Consider the following 26,608-nt stretch of genomic DNA (forward strand, 5'->3'; position numbering starts at 1 on the left):
TTCCACGATGAGCAGTGTCCATTGATTACCACTCTGTCTTCTCCCACTCAACCATCCCTTTATCGATAGCAGCAATTTGCTATGCCACACTGCTCCTATTTGTGCAGCAGTATTCCACATGCAACAGTATCAAAAGCCTTTCTAAGATCGAAATATATAATATCAAAGTTATTCCCTGCATCCAGTTCCTTTGTGACCACATCATAGATCCAATCAAATTGGTCAGGCAAGACTTCCCCTTAACAAAACCATGCTGAGTCTGAGCTATAACTGAAGTCTTGTCTAGATGATCCTGCAGTGCTTCTTTAACCAGTGCTTCCATTAATTTTCCTGGAACAGAAGTTAAACTAACAAGTCTATAATTACTTGTGTTGCCCTTTAATCCTCCTTGTGAATTGGGGTCACATTTGCACATCTCCAGTCCATGGGTATCTCCCCTGAGTCCAAAGAAGCTCTCATAATTATGGCTAAGGGTTTGCTTACTTCCTTTGCTGCCTCCTTTAATATAACTGGATAGATCCCATCCGCCCCGGGTGCCTTTTTTATGTTTATCTTCAACAATTTCTACTCCACTTTCCTCTCAGTTATTACAAAATCATCCAGCTCACTGCCAGAGTTTAACTCACCTCTGGCATTCCCCTCCCTGAATAACTCCTCATGGGTGAATGTAGATGCAAAATACTCATTTAGTTTGTTAGCCACCTGAGCAGGATCATCAACAGTTGAACCAATAATATCCAGTGGATCAATCTGATTCATCCCTTTTCTTCTAGAGTTTACATAGGTGAAGAACTCTTTGTTGTTTTTCTTTGCATCCTTTACCAAGGATTTCATATAATCTGCCTTTGCCTGCCTAATCTCCTTTGTGACTTGGTTACAGACCAGCTTATATCTATCATAGGCTTCCATGTCACCCATTAATTTATGTATCCCATGCATTTTTCTTCTCTGCTACATGTCTCATTAGTCATCTGACATCCATTTAGGCCTAAACCTTGAACAATATTTCTTAGTTGGTATGTAAAGCCTAGTAGTTTCCAAGATAAATTCTTTGAATGCTTCCCATTTTGAATTTTCTGTTGGTAACATCATCAGTTGGTCCCACCATATAGAATTTAAATACTGTCTCAGACCACCGTAGTTACCTTTACGAAAGCAAAAACCCTTCCCTTTACCCCTGATGGTAGTTACTTCTTTGAGTAAATCCCACTTCAGCACACTGTGATCACTGCCACCTAGTGGTTCCTTTATCTGCAGATTCTTTTACCCTTAGTTACCCTCTGGCCGAAAGCAAATTTGTGCACATCTATCCTACAGCAGCCATTTTTCAATTTAAGTCTTTTTTTATGTCTCTTGTCTGAGAAAGATTAAGCATACCACCATCATCATTAAGTTTACTAAATTTGTTTAAAGTCTTTTTTCACTTCAGTTAGGTCTCCTTGCATGGAGGCCTTTCAGGTGCTGCAATTTGCAAAACCAGTGTTTTGTGGTAAAAGTACCCATGTGTGTTTTTGACTAATACTGTTTCTCTTCTCTGCTCCTGTTCCAAGGGATTCACATTTCTCTTAAAATCAGGCTTCCAGATTTGTATGCACTATTCAAGATTCAGCCTAAACATCCTTATACACTGAAATAATCATTGTATAAGGTTGAATAAATACCTCAATCAGATCTCCTCGCAGGTGAGATCTGATTTCCCTTTTGTTCCATTCACCAATCTGGTTGTCCTTCTCTGCACCCCCACATTTGCTTGTCCCATAAAAATCCCCAACAGACATTGATCTTCAATATCTCGTTTTTCAGGCTGCTGTAAGTCCCACCAGAAACAGTGCAAAAATTATTTTCATGGCTGCTTGCAGCTGGTGTTAATCTATTAATCTATGATCCTTATTAATTATAAACATTACTGATTTTAATCAGTAAGGATCACATGCACTCCACATAAACCACTTTGCAATAGTATTTAGGATGAGCAGTCTTTTCCATTTACTTATCTGCTCATGAACTGTTTTAGGCTTTCCCCTAGGCAAAACAAGTATGAGAAACTAGGAGAAACAACAGAATGTGCGGTACAAATCCAAACAAGTGAATCTGTACTGCACATTCTTCTGCATAGGGACACTCAGGTGAGGGAAAAATCCTCCTTGAAAACAAAATCTAATAGCAAACAGCTTTAAAGGGGGGGGGAGATCCAAATGAAGGTTTATGCCTGCTTCCTTCTCTTATCACATGTTTAGAGTTCTGAATTTGAACCATCAGAGACTGGAAGAATTCCTAAAGGCCTCTTCACTCAGCTGTATTCGGCCAGTATTAAACAGGAGGAGTAGGGCTCCCCCATAAGTTATTCTGTTGTGTTGTTTTTTGTTTTTTTTATTTTTAGCTTGGACCAATAAATTCATGTGCCTTTGTCACAATTCCCTCTTTAGGAGGGAAGTGTGACCAATTTATCAAAATGAGAAACAATTATCAAAATTATGATTATGAGCTATCTGACAAAAATAAAAAAAGCATTTTTACCTGTTCTTTCTAGGTGAATATAGATGTTTACCAATAACTTTTTATATGTGCTACTGCACAGGGTGAGACTGAGTGTAGGTACAGTCTTTTGGTATCATTTGGAAATGTGGTAAATTACTATCTTTCAGATACAGATTTTTCATGTGCACAATAATTCTTAAGAAAAAAAAAGTTAAGTTTCCATGATTTATGGAATATTTTCTTATATATTGGTGTGTAATTCTTTAAAAAGTTATTTTTTAGTATATTTTTATTTTTGCTATAGTTTCTGTTTGTCTGACTGAAAGCTAATTGCATGCACCTGTATGCTATAAGTGAATTGATTTTTTTTTTTTTTTAGATAAGCTTAATATAGATTAATTACTCTTTGTCATAAAACAACATTATGTGATTTAAATTCCATGGATACTAGTTTTATATAATTATAAGGAAAGCTGGTTGAAGTAATAGCAGTATTTATATTCGTGAGAGAGACAGTTTATTGAAATTACTTTTACTAAACACATACTATTACTGTTAATTTTTTTAATAAAATAATATTGTAAAAAATTTTTTTCTGTCTTTCTAAAAAATTTTATTCTGTATCTTGTACTCTATTAGGGTTATTTTGTTAAAAAAGGTTGGCTAATGAGGCAGAATGTAAACAAAGAGTGGTACAAACACTGGTTTGTTTTAAAAAGCACATCTCTTACTTATTATCGTGATCCAACAGCAGAGGATTCAGGGATTTTGGATGGTGTTCTAGATTTAGGACAAGTGATAGGTGCACAAGAAGTAGAGTTTGATAGAAATTTTGCTTTCTGTCTAACTGTGAGTAATATTTTTTCATTGTTTTACTATTACTTTTGTGAATAGAAAATAATTATTTTGAAAATGTTTCTGAAATCACAAAATATAAAAATAGTATTAAGTCACAATTTACTTAAGAATTATTGTAATAAGGATAAATGTCTGAAATGTCCTTCATTGCAAATTCTGTATAATGAATTTCTCTATTAGTTAGATCACCAACTCTCTCTGATAGCAGCAGCAAATGATGCAAGAAAGCAGGCTTATATAGCATCATCCAAAAAAAACAACAAAAAAAAACTCCCATTTCACCTATTCATTCCCTCCAATAATTTGTCTAGTTCTTCCTTGAATTTATTTAAACTATCAACTTCCACAACAACAGACAGAAGTTTGTTCCAACAATCAACCACCCATTGGCTAAAGGCAAACTTCTGCATATATATTCTGCAACCATCTTTCCTCAATTTAAATTTGTGCCCCCTTGTGTGTGGTTTGAGCAAGAGAAAGAATCTTATCAGCAGTGAGCTTGCGCAATACATTAAAAGCCTTAAACAACTCAATCAAATCACCTCACAGGTGCCTAGTCTGCAATACTGCAATTTGCAGAACTAAAGCCATTCTTGGTAAGAGCACCCTCTTGTTCCCCTCAACAATCTTGTTACCCTTCTCTGTACTCTTTCCAGAAACTCTACGTTTTTCATAAAATGAGGCATCCAGACCTGTATGCATACTCAAGATAAGGCCTGACCATTGCTTTATACAATGGGATAATCACCTCTCTATCCCTGCTAGAAAATTTCTGTATATCATTGACAAAACCCAATGAGCTGTCCTGGGAGCCTGCTGCATTGCTGAGAGAACTTCATATCTGACTGCACAATTATTCTGTGGTTGTTGAATCCACTATCCTGAGAAAATGAAAAAGTTACCAACATAACACTAAAGAAACATACTAACTGTGCAATATGGGAATGGTACCATACACCAAAATTCTGTGATTACTGCTACCCATATACAGTATCTTGCATTTGTCAATATTAACACGTTGACTGCCAAATAAGAGCTAACTCATATTTTTGGCGATCTGGCCCAAGATGCCACATAAGAGTTAACTCTGACTGGTATGACTTGCCTTTCAGGTGCAGCTATGAGTATATTCATAGCAAATACGTGCAACTGATGGATAGTGGTCTTCTGGGATAAGAATGAAAAATCAATCACGGCAACAGAAAATTTATTCACAAAAAAAATATTTTATTCACAAATATATAAAGAAAAGTATTACTAAAACTCAAGAAAATAATATTGTTTATTTGTGATATTTCTTGAAGCATCTTCTACACAAAGAGCTGGCTTCTCTTGGCACACTGGACAATAATAGCATGTTTCACAGAGTTTTTTTTTTTTTTTTATTGTGCATACTCGACATGGCTTAATCAGGCGTGGTTTTTTTTTCAGTTGGTGGTATAGCCTCTAAATAATGAATTTCACATTCAGACCTAATCTTTGGAACTTTTAGAATTGTTTCTTCAATCAAAGATTCAATGAATGTTTCTCTGAATTTCAGACATTTTATGGTGGAACCCATAACTTGACTGAAAAGGGTGTGTGTGTGTGTGTGTGTTTCTATAACATGTAATGCAATTTTTTTCGGCCATATGATGGTTTTTCTTAGTGCTGAATAATACGAGAGCATTTGATCAGATCGATCTATGCCAGACATTCTGCTATTGTAATCTTGAATTATGTTTGGTTTTATCGAAATTTTTCCATTCTGGTTGCATACCTCTACCATTTCAACAATGGGTATGTTATAAATAGTGAGAACTTCTCTTTTATCCCTCCACTTACATACCACAAAAGGGCCATTTCATTGCCATACAACTTCCCCTTTCTTCAATTTTTGCATCGCCAAATGTTTTGGATTTTATTTTCTGTTGGTGTGTAATGTTCCACATAAGTTTTTCGAGCAGATAACAATTTCATCAGAGCAACAGAATTATAAAAATTGTCCATATACAATACATATCCCTTGTCTAAGTAGTCTTCAAGTAAGTATAGCACAACTTCAGCAGTATGACCTATGTTTTGTTCAGTTTTTTTCTGATTTACTGGAGTAAATTTTTATTTTCATAACAAGGCCATCAGACTCACACAGTTCTTAAAGTTTGATTCCGTATTTGTGCTTTCTATTTTTTTATGTATTGGGGGAAATTCAGTCTCCCACCCCACAACATCATTGACTCGTCAATACAGATGTTTTTATTTGGTACATAATTATTGCCCATAACATTATTGAAATGATTCAAAAACAGTCTTACTTTGTATAGCCTGTCAGCAGATTGTAATGAATTATGTGCAAAGTGAAAATATCGTAATATCAACCGAAATATATTTCGACTCATAAATGATCGCCAAAACATAACATTGTAGAATGCACTTGTACTCCAGTAATGCTCTATTGAGGGAAAAGAACAAGGATTCATTTGTAACAAAAGTCCAAGAAACACTCATTTCTGAGATGTCAGTGTCCGTCCATCCATCCATCTTGACGACCTAGCAGATTTTCACGATTGTCCACATTTTTCAATTTCTTGCAAAGCATATAAATTAGTTTGTTCGACTAATTTTGTAAGAAACTCTTTCGAAAAATATAGAGCTACCAATTTTTGTACACTAAATTCTGTTGTCCATTTTCAAACCAACGTTCTCTTCAAAAATAAATTGTGGAGGATCTTGTGCTATTTCATTTCACAAATTATTGTCATTATTTGATGTACTTACCTGCGGAGCATTAGGATTATCTTCAGGCTGGCAGCTGGCTTCATCTTCGCTATCATCACTTGAATCGTAAGAAGGTTCATAATTGTCACTGTCTGAACCAGAACCATATGGCTCATCAAAAAACTCTTAATTCTGAGTCACTCATATTAGCATAGAGCTCAAGCTCTTCTTCGGTCAGTAGTCTCTTCTTATTTAAGTTCTTTGTTTTTTTTTCTTTTGTAAAAAAAACATGTAACAAAGTACTAAATACAATGTACACAACAAAGTCTGTGTCATTACTGCAGACTTGCGTACCGTGCTGACTCATATACAGTGAATTCTGCAAGGTACAACAAATCTGAGTTAATCGAGTTAACTCATAGTCGGCTGCCACGAAGAATTTTCTATTACATACAGCAACTACGAGATAATTCGCGAAGCTTTTTTTTTTTACAACAATAAGCTTTTTTTTTTTTTTTATGAGTTTTGGTGATGAATATATATTATAATTTGGGTTTTGAATAATTTAACATGCCATTTACCCAAATAAACCTTGGCAGTCAATGTGTTAAGCTTCAATTGCTATTTCTCAGCACATCTATCAAACCCTATGCTTTTCTGCAAATCAGATCGTTGCAGTATCATACCTTGATTACTGTCATTGTCATCCTTTGCATCATCTGCAAACTTAAACATTAAGCTACGTCTTTACTTATATCATTAATAAATATTAAAAACAAAGTGGGCCTGCCACTGATTTGGGGAACTCCACTAATAACATACTCCAAGACGAGCAGTGTTCATTGATAAACACTGTCTTCTCCCACTCAACCAATCCTGCATCCATAGCACTGACTTGTCTCTAATGCTAACTCTTCCAGTTTATACAGCTGTATGAATTGTATATGATGTCAAAATTTTTTTTTTTTTTTTTTTTTGCATCCAATTCCTTTGTTACATTCGTACATCTCCAATGTATAGTGACTTCCCCCCCAAATCCAAGGATGCTCTCATAAATATGGCTAAAGCTTACCTCTTATGCTCTCTTTTAATATAATTTTATTATACTCTGAGCACCTTTATGATTTAACAACAGTTCCACTTTTTAACCTGGATGATAAGTTAATCCATATACTCTTTATTATGCCTAGCCAACCAGTTTCATATGATGTATGTATATTAAACTTTAAAATAAGTGTAAATGTGTTGTGATAGCTGGATAGATATTTGTTTACTCCTGTAAGTTGAACTTTATATTAAAGTAAGTAAAATAAAGTGAATTATAGTAATAGCCATATAGTGCAAGGAAGCCAGAGGCTTTTGCTACACTGGCAAAAAAAAAAGTAGATAAGAATGAAAATTATAATATGCTTCCCTCCTCACACAGGTAACCATCCAGTTGACCTTTGAATTTATTCAAACTGTCAACCGCAACTACCTGTGAAGGCAACTTGTTCCAGCAATCAACAGCTCACTGAATAAAAGAACTTCCTACAATCTAATGTAAACCTCAACCCCTGTAATTTGAATTTATTTATGACCACTAGGTCTGGAAATTTTTATAGCAGTGAAAATTTCACCTTCATTCATTTTACTAATCCCTCTCAAAGCCTCAACCGGGTCACCTCTGAGTTGCCTGGTTGCCAAGCAACTTCAAAATACATCACATTTTGAATAATCGAATATTGAATTAAGTATGTACTCTATTACATTTTGCTTGCTCTTTAATACCTGTTACCCTTTGTCATTCTTTCTGGTACTAATTCATGAACTGAATAGTAAAATCAATTGAAAGTTTTTAATTTTTGTGATTGTTTAAATTCTGATTTTGCTTATAACTTACCTGAGTTTTTTTTGGTTATTTATTGTTGTTTCTGTTACTATATTTATGCTCTTTAATTTTTCTTTTTTAAGATGTGGGACAATAAGAAACATGTTCTCTCTGCTGTTACTGCTGGTATTAGGAACAACTGGATTCAAGCAATCAAATATGCAGCTAATCTGTGTGATATAATACCAAAGAAAGAATTGTCAAGTGGTGAAAATTTATTCCAGAATGATGTTAATCCATGTTTGGAAATGAAGGATGATGATAAAGTACCTTGGCCATCCAGTCCTCTTCCATTACAAAATGAACCAGAAAAACTTGTGGACTTATCTTCAAGTGATGATCAGTCAGAATATTTTTCAATTGTTGATGAAGAAGAAACTGCAGATAGATCATCATCCCCTAGGGCATTACCACCTTCTCCCCCTTTAAACAGAACACCCATGTCACTTGTGAAGGAACGTGCTAGATCTCGGTCAAACTCACATAGTCAAATTAGCAGGCAGTGCTCTTCTTGTGAAACTTTAGAGGAATGCTCTCATGTAAGTGAACAGCAAAGTGATGGTACCGCAAGTGACCATTCGGGCATGTGTGCAATGGATTCTCCATGCTGGGAAAGAAAAAAGTACAATGTGAGTAAACACTATGTTTGATTTTATTCTTAATAATCGATATTAAGCTGTGATAGTGATAATTATAATCATCCCTTTTGGTTTCATATTATACAAGTTTGATCAAAAAGTTTTGGTGAATGATCTTAATTCTTGAATGTGCAGTGGTAGCTAAAAGATTGTAAGTGGATGCTTACAATGAGCATGCATGCTCATTGTAACCTCCACTGAACATGCCCTTGCAAAGTTTTAACTTTTTGTTATGCACTAGTCTAGTGAAAAATGCTTTGAGTGAACACTTTTTTTTTACATTTGTATCATGTACCAAAAATAACAAAATACGAATGTGAGAAATAAATTTGCAGAGATGTTGCTATGACTCAAAGTTTCAAGTGGTTTCAAAGATTTTGTGAGGAAAATATTCACTTGATGAAGAGAGAGAGAGAGAGAGAGAGAGAGAAGCAGATGCTGTCAACGTCCTGAAAGGATCAAAACAGCAATGAGCTCTATCCCATCATTTGATTTTTCTAATGACTAATATATTTGAGAAATTGTCTCTTTCATTTGATTTGATTTGATTTCAGGCCATTTTGACTAAGGATTTGGGCATGAAATGAGTCAGTGTACTTGTTCCATACATTCTTACTCAAGATCAAAGACAGCATTGAGTCATTCTTTCATTGGAGTTGTTTTGGCAAGCAGTGTTGGATTTTGCAATCTTGCATTTTTAACAAAAGTTATAAGGTGATGAGTTTTGGGTGTGTGGATATGACCTTTATGAAGTCAACAATTTACTGTAGAGAATTTGAAGTCACCTTGCAGATGCTTTTACTCTATGGTAGATCATTGTTGATGACCCCAAAGAGGATCTGAAATTTGTTTTTGGCAAGGTTGTTTTTAGTTAAGCAAATATTCTTTTTTAGGTTTTCTTACTTAGGATATAGTAACCCGTAAATTTATTTGCAAGATACAAGAAGCCAAGTGTCATTATCCTTAATTATTTAAATTTAACTGCTAACAGATTTCTGAATGCAGTATTTTTTTTTTTCTTAAATTTGGAAATGTAATATATTTTAAACAATTTTTAAAACAGTTTGTTTAATTTCTAGGAATTATCCAAGACTGATGCACAGTGGAGTATTGAAAGGCCAAGAGAAATAGGTGTATTATGTACAAGAAATGGAATTAGCGGCAATACAAGGCCTGATGACTTAATCAGAGTAGAACAAGAGGATGATCCCCGAGTAAAGCTTTTGGAAGATCGGTGTAAACATGTGGAAAATCAATTATTATTAAAAGAGCAGGAGCTTAAGGAGAAAAGTTCTGAATTAGATTCATTGAAGACTTTAAAATCCAGTTACCTTGAACTAATAGAAAAGCATAATAACTTACGGAAAAAAATGCAAGAACACAGTAAATTAGTTGTAGTTAATCAAGATGATGACAATTATAGGTTAAAGTATGAATTACTTAAAAATAAGTACATGCGTGAAAAGGCAGAATGGGAAACAAAATTGAGGAAAGAAAAGTCACACAACTCTTCCAGTAGTTCCAAAGAAGGACGAGACAGTAGTAATGAAGAATTTTTTAAAACTGTACAGAGAAGTAAAGAATACTTAAATGAAATGAAAGAAAAGCTTCATACATCACAAGATAAAAATGAAAATTCTTCATCTCTTCTAAAAATAATTTCTAAGTTATGTGAAGAAGCTGAAAAGATGTCTCCAAACGTTGAAAGAAAACCAAAAAAAGATGCTGAACTAAAAAAGTTAAAGAAAACTATAGCTGAACTCCAATCTGTTTGCAAAAGCAAACAACATAAACTTGAAGAGGAGCAAGCAAAAATAAAATCACTGTATTCTAGTCTTGAAAGAAAAGAGAATGAAGTTAAAGAAGTACAAGTGGATCTGGAAGAAGCAAAAGAAAAAATTGCAAATTTAAACAATAGGTTAAAGCAGCTGGACATTGCACTGAATGCAGACATTACAGACTCCATGCCAGTTATCAATGAAGATCCAAAAACTTTGATTTCACAAAATGCTCAACTGAAGGCACGATTTGAAATGTTTAAGGATGAGATACGAAGGTTACAAAAAGAGCTAAAGGAATCTCATGCACTTTATGATGATTTGGAGTTGCATTGCATCAAACTTAAACAAGATATGAAAAATATGCAAGAAGTTCACCACTCACAAATTGCATTAATGACAGCCAGGGTAGATGACCTAACGTGCAAGTTAACAATGTCAGAGCGCAACCTCAGGCAGTTGAAACAAAAATTTGTTAAAGTAGAGGCAAAACAAGAAAGGCGTAAAAGTTCTTTGAAAAGTAAAGAGGCGCTAAGTCTTTCTAAAGAGTATGAGTCTAAACTTTCAGAACTTGAACAGAAGATCAGGACTATAGAAACATCTCTCAAAGACGATAAAATGGGAACCAGTGAAGTGTGTCCAGATGAAGATAATATATCATCAGAAAGACATTCACAGAAGCGTCCTTCACAGGATAGTACTAATGGTGAAAGTATGGGTTTGCTGTTGCGTCTTCATACTTTAGGTCTAAGAGTAAAAGCTGCAGCTGAAGCTGTTGAGAAACATGCTCAGGTAGTGAAAGAGGAAGAAAGCTTGGAGAAGCCTAAAATATGTGTACAAGTGAGAAGTGATGAAGACTGCAGCATTCAAGAAGAAGGTGAGGATTGGAGTACCTTGTCATTTACAACTAGTATGACAGATTTACAGGCAATTGATGGTGATGATGGTGACTTTCCTACTTCTCTTAGAGATTGTCTAGAATTTCTTGGACAAAAGGTTGATGCATTGTTAACATGGCTGAGGACAGCTTTGCAGCTCCTACAAAGGCAAGAGCAAGGGAACCTTAGTGTCTCTGGAAAGACTAGTTCCCCATCTGGAGAAGATGGAAATTACTTTATGAACCTTGTAGATGTTCTCTTGGGATACCTTTCAGAAGCAAAAATAGAGGAGACTCTTGATTCATCAAATGGATGTGTTAAAACCCTTACGGCTTGTTTGTTATACAAACTGCTTCTTTTACATGAATCTGCAAAATTTTTATATAAATTGAACAGTACAGAAGGTGGTAAAATGTTTGATTTGGCAAATATGATTAGTAAGGCTATGAATGTTTTAAATGATCATGTGGTCCAAATTAAGTGTAGTGATCACCAAAATGCCAATTCTGACAGTAGTATTGAGAGTGCAGTAAATAAACTTAACTCACTTTGTAGTGATCATTTTGTTTCTTCTTTAGTCATTCAGCCTACAAGTGACCTTAATAGTAGCAATAACTTAGTGGACAGTGTAAAATTTGGTAGTGAACAGTGTACAGAGTTTATAAAATTATTAGATAAAATTAAGGAATCAAAATTTAGTGAGCTCCTGAAGTCATTAACAGACACTCCAGTACAAGATTCAGATAGTTCACTAGTTGTAACGTTGTCTTCAGACTGTGAAGATCTGCAGAATATAAGCGAACAAGATCCTTTACTCTCTACTTTTTTTCATATAACCACTCAGGTATTTCAAATAGCAAATAGTCACATTTTAGAAAATCAAAATGATAGTCCTTTGTTATATGGAAATGAATTTTTACTCCAGTGGTATTCAAGTGTACACAGAACTATGAAAGAAGAATTGGAGTGTTTGTTAGAATATTTGAAGAAACACTGTCCGCTAGTGTTTGAAGGCACGTCAGATAAAATTCACTTGGAACAACCCATTATTCTCTCTCTTGTTCAAGAACTGTCCCATATTTTTGTAGCCAGAGCTATTGTACAGAGTGTTTTAATTGTGCTCAGGGATGCAACTCTTGAAACTTTAGAAAAAAACAATGCTGAAGGGTTTGTGAATAGTGAAAATATGTGGTTTTCACATTTTCATCAACAGTTATACCAATGTGCAGATGTCTTAACAAAAACAGGAGTTGTATCATTTGTTGGTGGAAGTATGAAAACAACTAAAGCTCTTGAAAAACTAGCTGTAGAAAGTGTACTTAACATTGCTACCTCTCAGTTGCAATATGCCAAGAAATTGGAACTTGCAAAAGGTGTTTATAAACAAATAGAGTGGTTTCAAAAGGAGTTAGAAGCAGTGTATCAAGAAAAGCAGAAAATTCCACCAGAGGTTTGTCCTTTATGCCAAGATTTGCAATGTGAGGTCTTACGGTTACAAAAAGAATTGAATGAATTTACAGAGAAACAGAAGTCATGCCACCAGTGTGAAAGCCTTTTTCTGAAAATCCAGCAATTAGTAGAAGATCATCAGAGGGAAATCTTAGCTTTAAAGGAGAAACATGAGGATGAAATAAGAACTTTAAAGGAACAATTTAAGCATATTCTGGAACATAAGGTAGGTCTCTCTCCTTTTGATGTTTGAAAACTTATCAACTATCTTTAACACATATTAATGAATACTGTACTTTCTTGAATGTTGTTTTGCTATTTTGATGATTGTATTGTATAATTTTCCTACCTGTAATGAGACATAAGATATAATTTTGGTACTCTCATGAAAAATGTGCACTAAATTTATATTACATTAATAGCTTTCATAAAAGTGAACCTATCTTGAGGAAGAGTTATAAGCACAAATCCTAAATCACTGTATCAGTATAATACCAAATCTGTATAACACCATATCACAAGCCTATGATTTGGAATAATGTTTAGTGCTGCAAGCTGCTATTTACGGGTCAATTATTTTAAAAAAAATAAATAAAATTTTTATCTATACCAACTTTATTCCATAGAATTGAGCTCTGCAAATTCATATGAGCATGAAATAAGATCATAAAATATGAATGTACAGTACTGTTAATATTCAGTACAGTGCATTGTGGCATGAACTAATTACAGATTTCTGCAGGCATCTGTAATATCATACTTCTTATAGAGTGTTATAAAAGAAAAAATAAATAACTGATTTTCCACTTCATGTTGTATATATTAATGTCAACTAGACTGGATGTTTAAGAATTTACTTATATTAAATGATCTGAAAATATAAGCTTAACGTCACGAATATGCACTTATAATTATCTACTTTAAATATTCTAATTTTTCCAAGTGAACTTCTAATTATAAAAATTAACTTTACATAAAGTAACAGCAAAAATATTGTTTGACAGGTTCCATTAAGTAAATAAAAGAAAACAGAAATGTTAAAAAGGTATTTTAGATTGTATGATAAGTGAAAAACTAAATTCTTCTAATTTCATAATAGGAATAGATATTTCTTTAAATTCTCAAAGGAGAAATTGCCTTCTCCTAGAGAGTGTTATAAACAAGCAACTTTCAAGAAAGATTTGTCCATTCAAAATTGTAAAAAGGAAAGATGCATTTTTTAAACTTTTCCTTAACAGCTTATCCTTTCAGAAAAAAAACTAGCGGTTTCATTACTGACTTTACTAATCCTTGCAAAGAATTTTCTCAATGATTGTGATACTAACATTAGTAAAGGCAAGCTTATATAGCATCAGCCAAAAAAAAAAAAAAAAAAAACTTCTCATTTCACCTATCCACTTGCTCCAAATGTTTGTCTAGTTCTGCCTTGAATCTATTTAAGCTATCAACTTCTACAATGACAGTTGGAACTGACTCGACACTGCACTTCAATATGCGACATATGCTTCAATAAGTAAAGCAGCAAAAAGAAATGCATGTTTACTGCAATAAAAGATGTGTTATTAGCAAGGGCACATGATGCAAGAAAGGAAGCTTATATGGCATCAGCCCAAAAAAAAAAAGCCCACTCACTCCAAATGTTTGTCTGCCTTGAATCTGTTTAAGCTATCAACTTCTACAACGACAGATGGAAGTTTGTTCCAGTAATCAACCATCTGCTGGCTAAAGGCAAACTTCCGCACATCTATCCTACAACTGTCTTTCCTCAATTTGAATTTATGCCCTCTCAGGCAGCAGGAAGAATCCCATCAGCGTTGAGCATGCTCAAATCATTGAAGGCTTTATACACCTCAGTCAGATCACCTTGCAGGTGCCTAATCTCCAGACACTATATTTCACATAGTTATGAACATAACTAGGTGAAATCCCAGGGCCCTGAGCTGGATATCATCATGCTTCTCTTTCTTGGTGATTCTCTTGTACTTTCTCTCTCTCTCTCTCTCTCTCTCTCTCTCTCTCTCTCTCTCAGGGTAACTTGGAAATTTCTTTTTAGGTAGGGCAGCATGAGCCTCGGGCTTCCTTGCACTACATGGCTAGTAATAATAATCATAAATATGTGTATTATGAATGTTAACACCTTTCTGCATAGTTGTGAGAATTGTTCACGTAACCACCGTGACATGATGAAATTAGTGATAACTGTTAAGTAATGGATTGAGAACTTGGAGGGGGGGGGGGATTTTCCATCTATATCTCTATAGCAGTTCACTTGTGTACACTTTTCACTATGTGGCTTTTCATTACAACATGATAATACCTTGGTGCAATAAAAGAATGAGCATTTTTGTAAAATACATCTTGCAAATGGCATAGTGTTAGATATGCAGAATTTATTATCCTTTATTGTTCCCAGAATTCAATAAGAATTACTTTTCTGTGGTCCCAATATACTGACAAATGGTTGTGGAGCTACAGGCAGCAAATCTGATCCCCCATCTCCATTAACCAAAATGTTCAACACATTTTGGACATCTTTTTAGAAGGCAGAATGAGTGCTTTTTCACTTTAATCACTGGTAACAAAAACTTTATCGTTTTGCTTAATACTCAGTAGCTCACCTGGTATTGTTATTGTTGCTGTGGTAGCAACTTCATCATTCATCTTAACAGACCTCTCAAATTTGCTAACAACAACCATGTGCTCCATCAAAGTTCCCTATTCCTTAACATTGCTTTAATTTTCTGGACTGTTTTTCAATGATATTTTCTCCAAAGCCACCCTCTCTGAAGCAATTGATTATTACACTTGATGCAATACTGTCTCAAGCAATAAATAAGCATCCAAGACATTCAACTTTAGCTGAAAATTTTTCCTTCCTTCTACATTGCAAATCAAGTACCTTATCAGATGGGCTCTGTGTTTGATTCAATGGCTGCATAAAACTGGTGGTATTGGGAAGTAAAAACAGAGATATATTCATCAACTTAAGTGCTTCAGCAGAATGTGCTATGCAAAACAGTTAAAATCATCAAAATGTTCTTTTCTTCTGAAGCCATTCTTCAACTCTCAATAACCAAGACTGAAAATTTTGACCACAATCAAGCACTTTTATTGGTTAAGCAACTTCTGTGTTAAGAAACACAGAAGTTGCTTAACTCCTAAAAAAAATCTTGGCTGGAAAGTTTTTCCAACCAGAAGTGGGTGGTTTGTACTGCCATCTATGTTGCAGTATAACAGAACAGTGATTCTTTGTTTACTTCATTTTTTATCATTACAAGACTCCTTGAACAGCAAGTGGTTTTTTTTTTTTTTTTTTTTAACAACAAATTATAAAACATACTTATCTGGCCAAGATTAAAAATATTCTTTGCCTGATATTTTTCAAGAGTGGACCATACAGAATACAGCCAGTCTGTAGCTTTTTCTTTGCCAGCTGATTTAGACTTGCCATAAAATTTAATGGCTTCAAATCAGCCACTGCTGCATTTGAAGTTGCTAGTTCCATGTTGTTGAGTTAGATAATCAGGCTTTTCTCACAAAATTGGGCCTGATTACTGGCAAATTAGATGCACACATTTGTTGGTAACATTTTGAAAAGTTTAGTTTCCAGTTCATGTCCTTTTCATTTCCTGTTTTTTTTTTTTTTTTTTTTTTAATTGCTGTTCCAGTGTTACTTCAATTTATTTTATTTTTATTTTTATTTTTTTCTCAGTATCATGTAGACAAAGTCAGTATAGGGATGTTGCATTCTTTTTGCAAGGGCAAGTCCATTTTGCTTCATCCCATTGTATTAGCCTCTTGTATAATCTTCGGTTTAATTCTCTATTTATGCTTTGTCACTATAAGTGCTAGATGAGGTTTAATATAAACAGGCTAAATTAATTTAAAGACACAAGCTCCAAAAAGATATCAGCTCATATTCTTTTAAAAATGGCACAAAAAGTAGATTATAATGAAAGACTCTTTGAACACACTGCAACAAATTCAGCTGACTCACACATTGATGTTTTTCAGAATGTGTTTATGTTACAGTGGTCATAAACTGACTCTGTTAACATAAAAATAAATTAACAAGTCAGTGCTGTCTTTCAAGAATTGCAGAACTGGGTGGTCACATGCATTCTGGTGGTGGGGAAATAATAGGACAACTTTACTGGGCGCCTCCGTAGCCAGGTGGGCAGGAGCAGCAATGCGTAGCACACGCTTCTTGATTAGACCGGGGTTCGAGCCCGTGACCACCAAATACAGAGGATGCGGAAAGGTCAGGGAATGACCACCGCATATCCCCGGAGCAATATGGCCTTAGTTGCTAATGCTCCTAAAAACCAAATAACAACAACAACTTTACTGAGGTTTTTATTAACCATACAAAATGACTATTTCTCACAGGATAAAAATGAACTTCATAATACTTATTAACTGAATTTTGTAATAAATGAATATTTACACAGAAAACCTATCCTCTCACAGGGAAACAACAGGCACATTTTGTACAAATGAGAATTTTGTATCAACCAAGTTAGTATTAAGATTCTACTGTATGTATAATTTTAGGCTTAATCTGTATATTGTAACTCAAAATTCAATCTGTTCTCACATGGTTCCATAATGGCATTCGGCACCACGTTTCTCTCAGTGTTAGTTGTCGGAACCAGGAGTTTGAATTAACCCATTTTATTGATAGCACTCCTGACATTGTTGTAGGCACAGTTAAGACTAAATATTCTTCTATATTTTACCACCTTGACACATCCTTTGAAGTTTAGGCTTGTGTCCCTAGCTTTGTCTTCCCACTCATTTGAAATGTAGCCATCCTCAGAACATCTTGCCGACATTGACTGTTGTGGCAGCAAACAAGAATTCTTGAGATGTTTGTAAGCATTACTTTGACCTATATCATCAGATAAACATGGATCTACATTACCCTTCTTGCCCATAACTAGCAATTTCCCTGAACAATTAAGGTATCCTCAATAATACTGAAAAAAATTCTAGCACCACCTTTGTTCAAATGAATACCATTTCTACAAAATAGATTCCTTCTATCAACAAGTGCAGGCCATATTGATTAAAAAAATTTTTCCTCTTGGAGCCTTGCAGACTTCCTGAAGTCTTGAGTTAATCCACAAGGCTTTCTGCATATAATCTCTCCTATTGTGTCTGGTCAGAACTGCAGACATAAACATTCTGACTGGATTCACAGCACTTTTTCACATGGATAATAGTGCTCTCTTTAGCCCCCCATGAAGTGTGACAGGATGTTGGACATCATCAATTGTTGCTTCCGGAAACACACCCTGGTTGTGGTCCACCTATCTTTATTACAAAAAATGTTACCTGTTTCCTTGGCAATAGTCTCCCAATAAAACTAAATCTCCTTCAACCAGAGCAGTATGAAGTTGACTATTCTGTTCTGCAAGCACTGATTTCTTCAGTGACTGAAATTCTTCTAGTAATGCACCAAGTTTTAATTTGAGATTGACACACAAAGTGCAAAGAAAATAGTCAGTTGAGTTTGGTTTGTCCACTATAGAATGACCTTAGAATACATGCCACAGGCTATACAAATGACAAATTCATGACTCACACCAGAAATGCCTGCAGGCATTTCTGTCCAAGTTGTGACAGAAATGGACTTTGTATTTTGAAAGTGGATCTTGGTAACAACCATTTTAAGATAAAATTTTAACTTAAGAAAGATACAAAATGTTGCTGTGTTACATACTGATTTAATTTATATTTTTCTTGATCTGCCATGGCATACTTTTCATTTATGTTTAAACTGTTTTGCAACATGTGGTGGGTAATGCAGCCTTCAATGTTTGCAATAGAGATTTTCTCTTCTTTTTTCAGTTTTCCTTATTTTATTATTTTCTTTATTGCCTATTTAATTAAAGTTTATTTAAATTAAACTCATTTATTTATACATATCCTATTCTATGGATTAATAACACTTTGAATTTTAATAATTTTTTTTTCAAATAATGTGTGATCAATAAATATATACAGCAATACCCCACATAACACTGATAATTGGTACCGAAACTATTCCGTGTTATGTGAAACCGTGCTAATTGAGGTATAATTATAATCGATTTTAGTTGAATGCGTAGCAGAGAAACAGTCTATGAACAAATTATAATAAATCTATAAACAATTTGCTCTTGATAGACAATTAAAAGGATTTCAAATAAAAAAATATTGCAAAAACTTTTTAATGAAAAGGAAACATCATGAGAGATGAGAAAAAAAACTTTAAAAAAGGCGGTTGTTTATTCTCAGAGTTAGTCTTTGTAGCATCATATCCTATCTTGTAAAATTTGCCATATCTTGATACTATGTTCAACATTCGGATCTCCATTCATAATCGCCTCACAGGCCATGTCAACCCCCTGAAAAACTTTCTCCAATTCTTCTGTTGAAAATACTTTTGGTTCCACTTTAGAATTGTTTTCCTCTTCTTCATATGCAGTTTGCTCATCAATTTCAAGGAGAGCTGCATCATCTAAGTCACTTGCATGTGAGTCAATGCAGTCACGTACATTGACAGTGTCCAAATTTCCAAATCACAAGTCTTTTCCGATCTTCACAATGTCTTCGGCAGTTGTCTGAACTTGCGATTCAAAACCAGTGAAATCATTTACCAAATGGGCAAAACATTCTGCCAGACAGAATGCATATTGTTGGCAGTGCTTTCTAACCAAGATGCAGATATATTTTTGATCATATTTAAAAGGGTTAAAAATAAATTGTGAAATGAAAAGTTTGAAAAGCTGTCACGTCTTCTCGTCAATATGAAATAAAGAATACTGAACACTGTTGTGCATTGCAGCTGACTGCCGGAGGGGAGCTATGGTCACATGTGCATATGAGACAATAGAGTTGGCACTGCAGCATATATGTACCTACGACAATGCAGCATATGTGCAGAGTACGTGTCTAGGCTATTGAATTAGTTTTAATATGTACAGTAAATTTTCCATTTAAACTTAATTGAAAACCATGTTATAGTGAAACCTGTGCTGTTCAAAGGCTGTGCTAAACGAAGTATTGCTGTATATAATTTCAAATAATATCTCTCTCTCTCTCTCTCTCTCTCTGTTATTATTATATTTTGCATATATGTTAACCTCTCAAATAACATACATAATATAATAAGCATTTTTTTTTTTAAAGGAAAAACTGCATTCAGAGGGAATTAAGAAATTGGAAAATGAACTGTGTGCTGCCCATAAAAAGCTGAACCACTTGGAGGTTTGTTTATTTTATTTTTCTGTATTTTTCATACCAAATAACCTTACGCTTTTGGTTTTATTTAGTATGATTTTCGATTATACTTGCAACTTAATATTGCGGTTAATATATTTATTTATTTATTTATTATTATTTTGTTATATAACTTCCCAGATACTTTTTTTTTTTATGAAAACGCCAAACATGAGAGGTATTAGAACCTATACTACCATGCATGGGTTGCATGTTGAGAAGATGAAAGAAGATATTTGTTAACGTTAGACTTGAACTTCTGTAGACTGTAATTTTCAAGAAATGCATATGAAGGAAAACGTTCCAGAAAATGGCAGTTGAATGAATAAACGAGGAAGATGAAAAGTTGGTTCTTTGAGTTTAAAGATGGACAGTAAATGAATGTTGGCTGGTGGTAGTGGCGGCACGTGTTTGGACTGTTTTGAAAGAGACAGTAGAAATTATAGAAGCCAATTCAGAAGAACAGTCCCCATGGAAGTATCTGTAGAAAAGACATGCAGTAGAAACAGTGCATCTATGAGACAGAGTGGAAAGACTCTGTTAGAGATGAGTAATTAATTAACCTAACTGCCCTCTTCTGAATGGAATCTAGAAGCCTGGGAGAGGTTTTGGGGGCACCACCCCATATGTGGGAACAATATTCCATGGTAGTGCGGATTTGCGATTTGTACAAAGTGAACAGCTGTTTGGAAGAAAAGTAACACCAAGAGCGAAAGAGAAAACCAAGTTTTTTCAGATGCAGAGGAGTGCTTGTGCCAAGAGATTTTTTTTTTTTATTTTATGCAAACCCCAAACACAAGGGGTATTAGAACCTATAGTACTTAGTACCATGCTTGGGTTGGAGGTTGAAAAGATGAAAGAAGATATTTGTTCACATTGGACTTGAACTTCTGTACACTGTAATTTTCAGGAAATATGTATGAAGGAAGGTTGTTCAGAAAATGGCAGTTGAATGAATAAACGAAGAAGGTGAAAAGTTGGTTCTGTGAGTTCGAAGTTGGACAATAAATGGATGTTGGGTGGTGGCGGCACGTTTGGACTGTTTTGAAAGAGAGAGCGGGAATTATAAAAGCCAATTCAGAAGAACAGTGCCGATGGAAATATCTGTAGAAGAGGCATGCAGCAGAAACAGTACATCTATGGGACAGTGAGTGGAGAGACTCTGTTAGAGATGAGTAATTAATTAACCTAACTGCCCTCTTCTGAATGGAATCTAGAAGCCTGGGAGAGGTTTTGGGGGCACCACCCCATATGTGGGAACAATATTCCATGGTAGTGCGGATTTGCGATTTGTACAAAGTGAACAGCTGTTTGGAAGAAAAGTAACACCAAGAGCGAAAGAGAAAACCAAGTTTTTTCAGATGCAGAGGAGTGCTTGTGCCAAGAGATTTTTTTTTTTTTATTTTATGCAAACCCCAAACACAAGGGGTATTAGAACCTATAGTACTTAGTACCATGCTTGGGTTGGAGGTTGAAAAGATGAAAGAAGATATTTGTTCACATTGGACTTGAACTTCTGTACACTGTAATTTTCAGGAAATATGTATGAAGGAAGGTTGTTCAGAAAATGGCAGTTGAATGAATAAACGAAGAAGGTGAAAAGTTGGTTCTGTGAGTTCGAAGTTGGACAATAAATGGATGTTGGGTGGTGGCGGCACGTTTGGACTGTTTTGAAAGAGAGAGCGGGAATTATAAAAGCCAATTCAGAAGAACAGTGCCGATGGAAATATCTGTAGAAGAGGCATGCAGCAGAAACAGTACATCTATGGGACAGTGAGTGGAGAGACTCTGTTAGAGATGAATCATTAATTAACCTAACTGCCCTTTTCTGAATGGAATCAAGAAGCCTGAGAAAGGTTTTGGGGGCACCACCCCAGATGTGGGAACAATATTCCATGGTAGGGTGGGTTTGCGATTTGTACAGAGTGAACAGCTGTTTGGAAGAAAAGTAACGCAGAGAGCGAAAGTGAAAACCAAGTTTTTTAGATGCAGAGGAAGCAATATTTGTAATGTGCTTTTGCCAAGAGAGATTAGAAGTCAGAGTAATTCCCAAAAGAGATATATCATTTTGCCTAGAAATCAGAGTGTCACCAAAGATAAGCATAGGAGCAGAAAAATTATTTTTGCGAGACATAAGACAAGACTGAGTTTTAGAAGGATTGAAATCAACTAAGTTGTCTTTGCCCCACTGGAGAATTACTGGGAGATCGGCATTTAAGGAATTGGTAGCAGATTTTCGAAAAGTTGAAGCTGATTGAGCAAGGCAAGATTTCTATGGAAATCTTGTATGGAAAGTGGAATGCAATGTGCTATCATCAGCAAAACTATGGATAGGATTTCCAGTCAATGGAAGAAGGTCATTAATATACAAGAGGAAAAGAGTGGGGGAAAGAACTGAACCTTGGGGAACACCGGCATTAGTGGAGAAGTTAGAAGACAGAGAGCCATCTACCATCACCCTTACTGAGCGATCAGAGAGAAAACTGGATAACCAATTACAAAAAACAGTAGGGAAACCATAAGACGGAAGATTGTTAAGAAGACCTTTATGCCAAACACGATCGAAAGCCTTTGAGATATCAAGGACAAGTGCTTGTGTTTCACCGAACTTTTCCATTGAATTAGTCCATAAATGGGTAACATAAGCAAGAATATCACCAGTGGATTGACACTGGCAGAATCCATACTGGCAATCGTAGATCAGACAGAAGGTTTCTAGGTAGTTTAAGAGTTGGCGGTTAAATGATTTCTCCATTACTTTAGAAAAGAGTAGAAGTAATTGCAATAGGACAATAAATGGATGGGAGGGATTTATCGCCCTTTTTAGGAACTGGCTGGATATGAGCAAATTTCCAAGCAGAAGGAAAAATACCTTTTAGAAAAAGAAAAAAGGCGGCAAAGAACAGGAGTAAGTTCAGGAGCACAGGTTTTGAGAAAAAGTGGAGAAATACCATCGATACCTGGAGCTTTCTTAGCATCAAGATTCGTCGAAATACTTCTGACATCCTTTTGACGGAAGACCACAGGAGGCATTGAATGGAGCATGTTGGGAATGGTGGGAGGTGTTTTACCAAGATCATTAATACTTGAGTTGGAAGAAAAATGGGATGCTAGCAGATCAGCTTTATCCTTGGTTGAAGTGACAACAGAACCATCTGGTTTTGACAGGGATGGGAGCAGAAATGGGAAAAAGCTTTGGCAAGAGACCAGAATGCTCGGCTACCATTAGGGCAAGAATCAAGTTTTCTACTCTTATCCTGTGCAAACTCTAGCTTGGACTGATTAATAACTGCCTTACAATTGTTGCGAGCTTTGGTGTAGGCAGAAAATGAAACTGAAGAATTAGAAACAAGCCAATTATGATATGCAATGTTCTTCTCTTGAACTGCCTTAGCACATTTATTGGAAAACAAAGGTTTAGATAAAGGACAAGATTTTAAAGTGGAGTTGGGGATAAACGATTCCATTCCTACAAGAATAATTTCACTGACACAATCAGAGCAAACGTTGACATCAGAAGTTTTGAAACAATCTGACCAAGGAAAATAAGAAAAGAAATCTCGCAGTTCGTTCCATTTTGCATTCTTGTAATGCCAAACAATACGAGGTTGGGAATAGCCATGAGATAAAAACTCCATTGCAGAAGAGACAATCACCAAGTTGTGATCTGAGGTGCCTAAAGGACCTCTCACTTACCGTGTGCTTAGAAGGGTTGTGTGTGAGAAAAAGATCAAGCGTGTTGGCTGTATGGTTAAGGATTGTCCGGTATTCTTGTATGTAAATGAACAATCTGTATGAAGTCATCAGTAATTGCAAAATCCTCAGCATCTCGACCAGCTGGGTTGGTGTGACTAGAAAACGGAAGCCAGCTGGAGTTGTGAACATTAAAATCACCAAGGAAAATTACTTCACTGTTAGGAAAGTTGGACCGGAGAAATTCAAGTTGCAAAGAGAGGAAGTCAAAGAGCTTCAAGTGATTAGTGGAGTTGGGAGAACGGTAGAGACAACAGATGAATTTGACACAATGAGGTAGAGAGATTTTAAGCCAGAGAAGATCGAAAAGAGGAGATTCCAAATTACCAAGTCTCTGACAGGGAATATCGGAACGGACATATACACAAGTACCACCTTTGAGGCAAAAGGAATCGCAGCAAATAATTTGGGCAACTGAGATGAACAGTAGTTGAATCAACCGATAACTGAGATTCTGTCAGAAAAAGTACATGGGGTTTGGCAGACTGCAAGTATGAAGTAATGAAATTTTTGGATATGGCATACACATGGTAAGAATATACCCAGATCCTTGATATAACGTGGCCTCGACAATGCCCCCCACATACACACTACTCGGACTCCCTCCAATCACTATCTGGTGGAGTAGAGGTAGCAAGATTATACACTAGCTGATCCGGAAGCCGCCTAAAGAGTTACCAATAGGTTCGGTCCGGTGTACTAACTAGCAGAAGGCCTGCGAACACCGTTTTAGAGCTGTACCCTGAAAAGTCAGGGTAATCCCCAAAAGTGATATCTTGGCTAGAAATCGGAGTGTCACCAAAGATAAGCATAGGAGCAGAAGAATCCCTTTTGGAGATATTAGAGATGACTGAGTTTTAGAAGGATTGAAATCAACTAAGTTGGTCTTTGCCCCACTGGAGAATTACTTGGAGATCGGCATTTAAGGAATTGGTAGCAGATATTCGAGAAGTTGAAGCTGATTGAACAGGGTAAGGTTTCTCAAAATACAAAGTGGAATGCAATATGCTATCATCGACAAAACTATGAATAGGATTTCCAGTCAATGGAAGGTCATTAATATACAAGAGGAAAAGAGTGGGGGAAAAGGACTGAACCTTGGGGGACACCAGCATTAGTGGAGAAGTTAGAAGGCAGAGAAAACTGGATAACAAATTACAAAAAAAAGTTGGTAAATCATAAGATGGAAGCTTGTTTAGAAGACCTTTATGCCAAACATGATCGAAAGCCTTTGAGATGTCAAGAGCAACTGCTTGTGTTTCACCAAACTTTTCTATTGAATTTGTCCATAAATGAGTAACATAAGCCAGAATATCACCAGTGGATCGACACTGATGGAATCCATAGTAGCGATCGTTGATCAGTCAGGTTTCTAGCTAGTTTAACAGTTGGGAGTTAATTGATTTCTCTGTTACTTTTGAAAGAGTAGAAGTAATTGCAATGGGATGATAATTGGATGGGAGTGATTTGTCACCCTTTTTAGGAACTGGCTGGATATGAGAATTTCCAAGCAGAAGGAAAAACATCTTGAAATGTGCTTGAAGTTAAGAATAAAGTGAAAAACAGCGGCAAAGAACAGGAGTAAGTTCAGGAGCACAGGTTTTGAGAACAAGTGGAGAAATACCCCTGGATCTGGAGCTTTCTTAGCATCAAGATTCAATAATTTCAAAATGATTGTGGAACAGTAACAGCAATAAAAATGTTTTATTTTATGGAAAGAAAACATTGCATTGTTGAAGTGTCAGGTGAGTTGCCTCTTACAGTCAATGCAACACCTGTGTGTATCCTTATTCACAGTGCACTGTACCTTGGTGGGGTGGGGGAACCATTTAACGTCCTTTTTCTTTTTGCCACAACCAATTTTTTGATTATGGCAAATGAGGTGATTTCTAATTCAGTAATTCATCTTTTGTTTTAAGACTGTAGAGAAAAAATCATGAGATTGCCACAAATTGTCCATGGCATTGCTGCTGAGCAAGCAGTCCTAATGCACGAGTTGACCAGCTATTTCATTTGTTTTGTGCATGAGAAAGTCTGCTGAACTTTCTATTCACCCTTTGAAACTATTTGAAGTTCAGATATGGTATTATGAGACAGAATCAGTGATGTGTCATTTCCAATGTTTGAGAAGCAGATTTCCTTAAGCAATGGTTAAATTTCATTTATAACACTCAGAAATTGATAAAATAATACACTAGGTAATTAATAAACTTCTACTCAGATAGCATATTTGTTAATTTCCTACTGTGATGTTTATTAATTACCTATTATTATGATACAGGTTGAAACTTGCAGTTTTACAACCATAAATTGCACTGCATTTATTGACTGAAATGCTGTGCAGCTAGTGTGAGAACTTCTTGATTGTACTACATAGATCTATATGCAGTTGTGCGTATTCATTCTTATTTAAAAGAGAAATAATTTAGAAATTATTGTATTTTCAGATTGAATATGATGAACAAATTAAAAGTCTTAAAGAACTCTGTGAACAGAAGTTGATGCAAAGGCAAAATCCAATTAATGAAGAAGCAATTCGTCAACGGTATCAAACAGAGATCGAAGAGCTAAAGGTATGATAATGATAATTTTTTTTTATTCTGCTTTATATTCTCTGCATCCCTACACTAAAAGAGGTTTCACATGATTAAGCTGCAGTTATGGCACTCAATAAAGTGTAATTGTAATTTACTCAACCTGGTTCAGAAAACATCTTAATTTTCATTTATATAATTGATAAAATATCGGTTGAAAATAGAAGTTGATTATTAGGATATACATACCATTTTAGGCATTAATTTGTTGCGACATTTTTGTATAAATTTTTCTTTTTTTTTTGTTAAAAAAAGTTTGTATTTTTAAATTTATTTATTCCTTAAGCTCTTCCCAGTAGTATGGCACTTTCTTTTTTTTATATTCTTGATTGATATCTTGCACACACAC

The 26,608-nt window shown here is 35.3% G+C and overlaps 1 protein-coding gene across 3 annotated transcripts in view; it reads left to right on the forward strand.

Annotated features, from left to right (window-relative positions):
* LOC150076650 (uncharacterized) overlaps positions 1 to 26,608 on the forward strand; it is a 305,352-nt gene that overhangs the window by 227,740 nt on the left and 51,004 nt on the right. For all 3 annotated transcript variants that reach the window (XM_090386997.1, XM_090386999.1, XM_090386998.1), the window contains 5 exons: positions 3,118 to 3,327; positions 7,987 to 8,532; positions 9,621 to 12,872; positions 19,823 to 19,900; positions 26,113 to 26,238. In XM_090386997.1, coding sequence (XP_090243123.1) covers positions 3,118 to 3,327; positions 7,987 to 8,532; positions 9,621 to 12,872; positions 19,823 to 19,900; positions 26,113 to 26,238 — 4,212 coding nt within the window. The remainder of the gene's footprint in view (positions 1 to 3,117; positions 3,328 to 7,986; positions 8,533 to 9,620; positions 12,873 to 19,822; positions 19,901 to 26,112; positions 26,239 to 26,608) is intronic.

This window comes from Mastigoproctus giganteus, chromosome 12 (genome assembly GCF_048544385.1).
Source record: "Mastigoproctus giganteus isolate SK-2022 chromosome 12, ASM4854438v1, whole genome shotgun sequence".
Classification (NCBI taxonomy): domain Eukaryota; kingdom Metazoa; phylum Arthropoda; class Arachnida; order Uropygi; family Thelyphonidae; genus Mastigoproctus; species Mastigoproctus giganteus.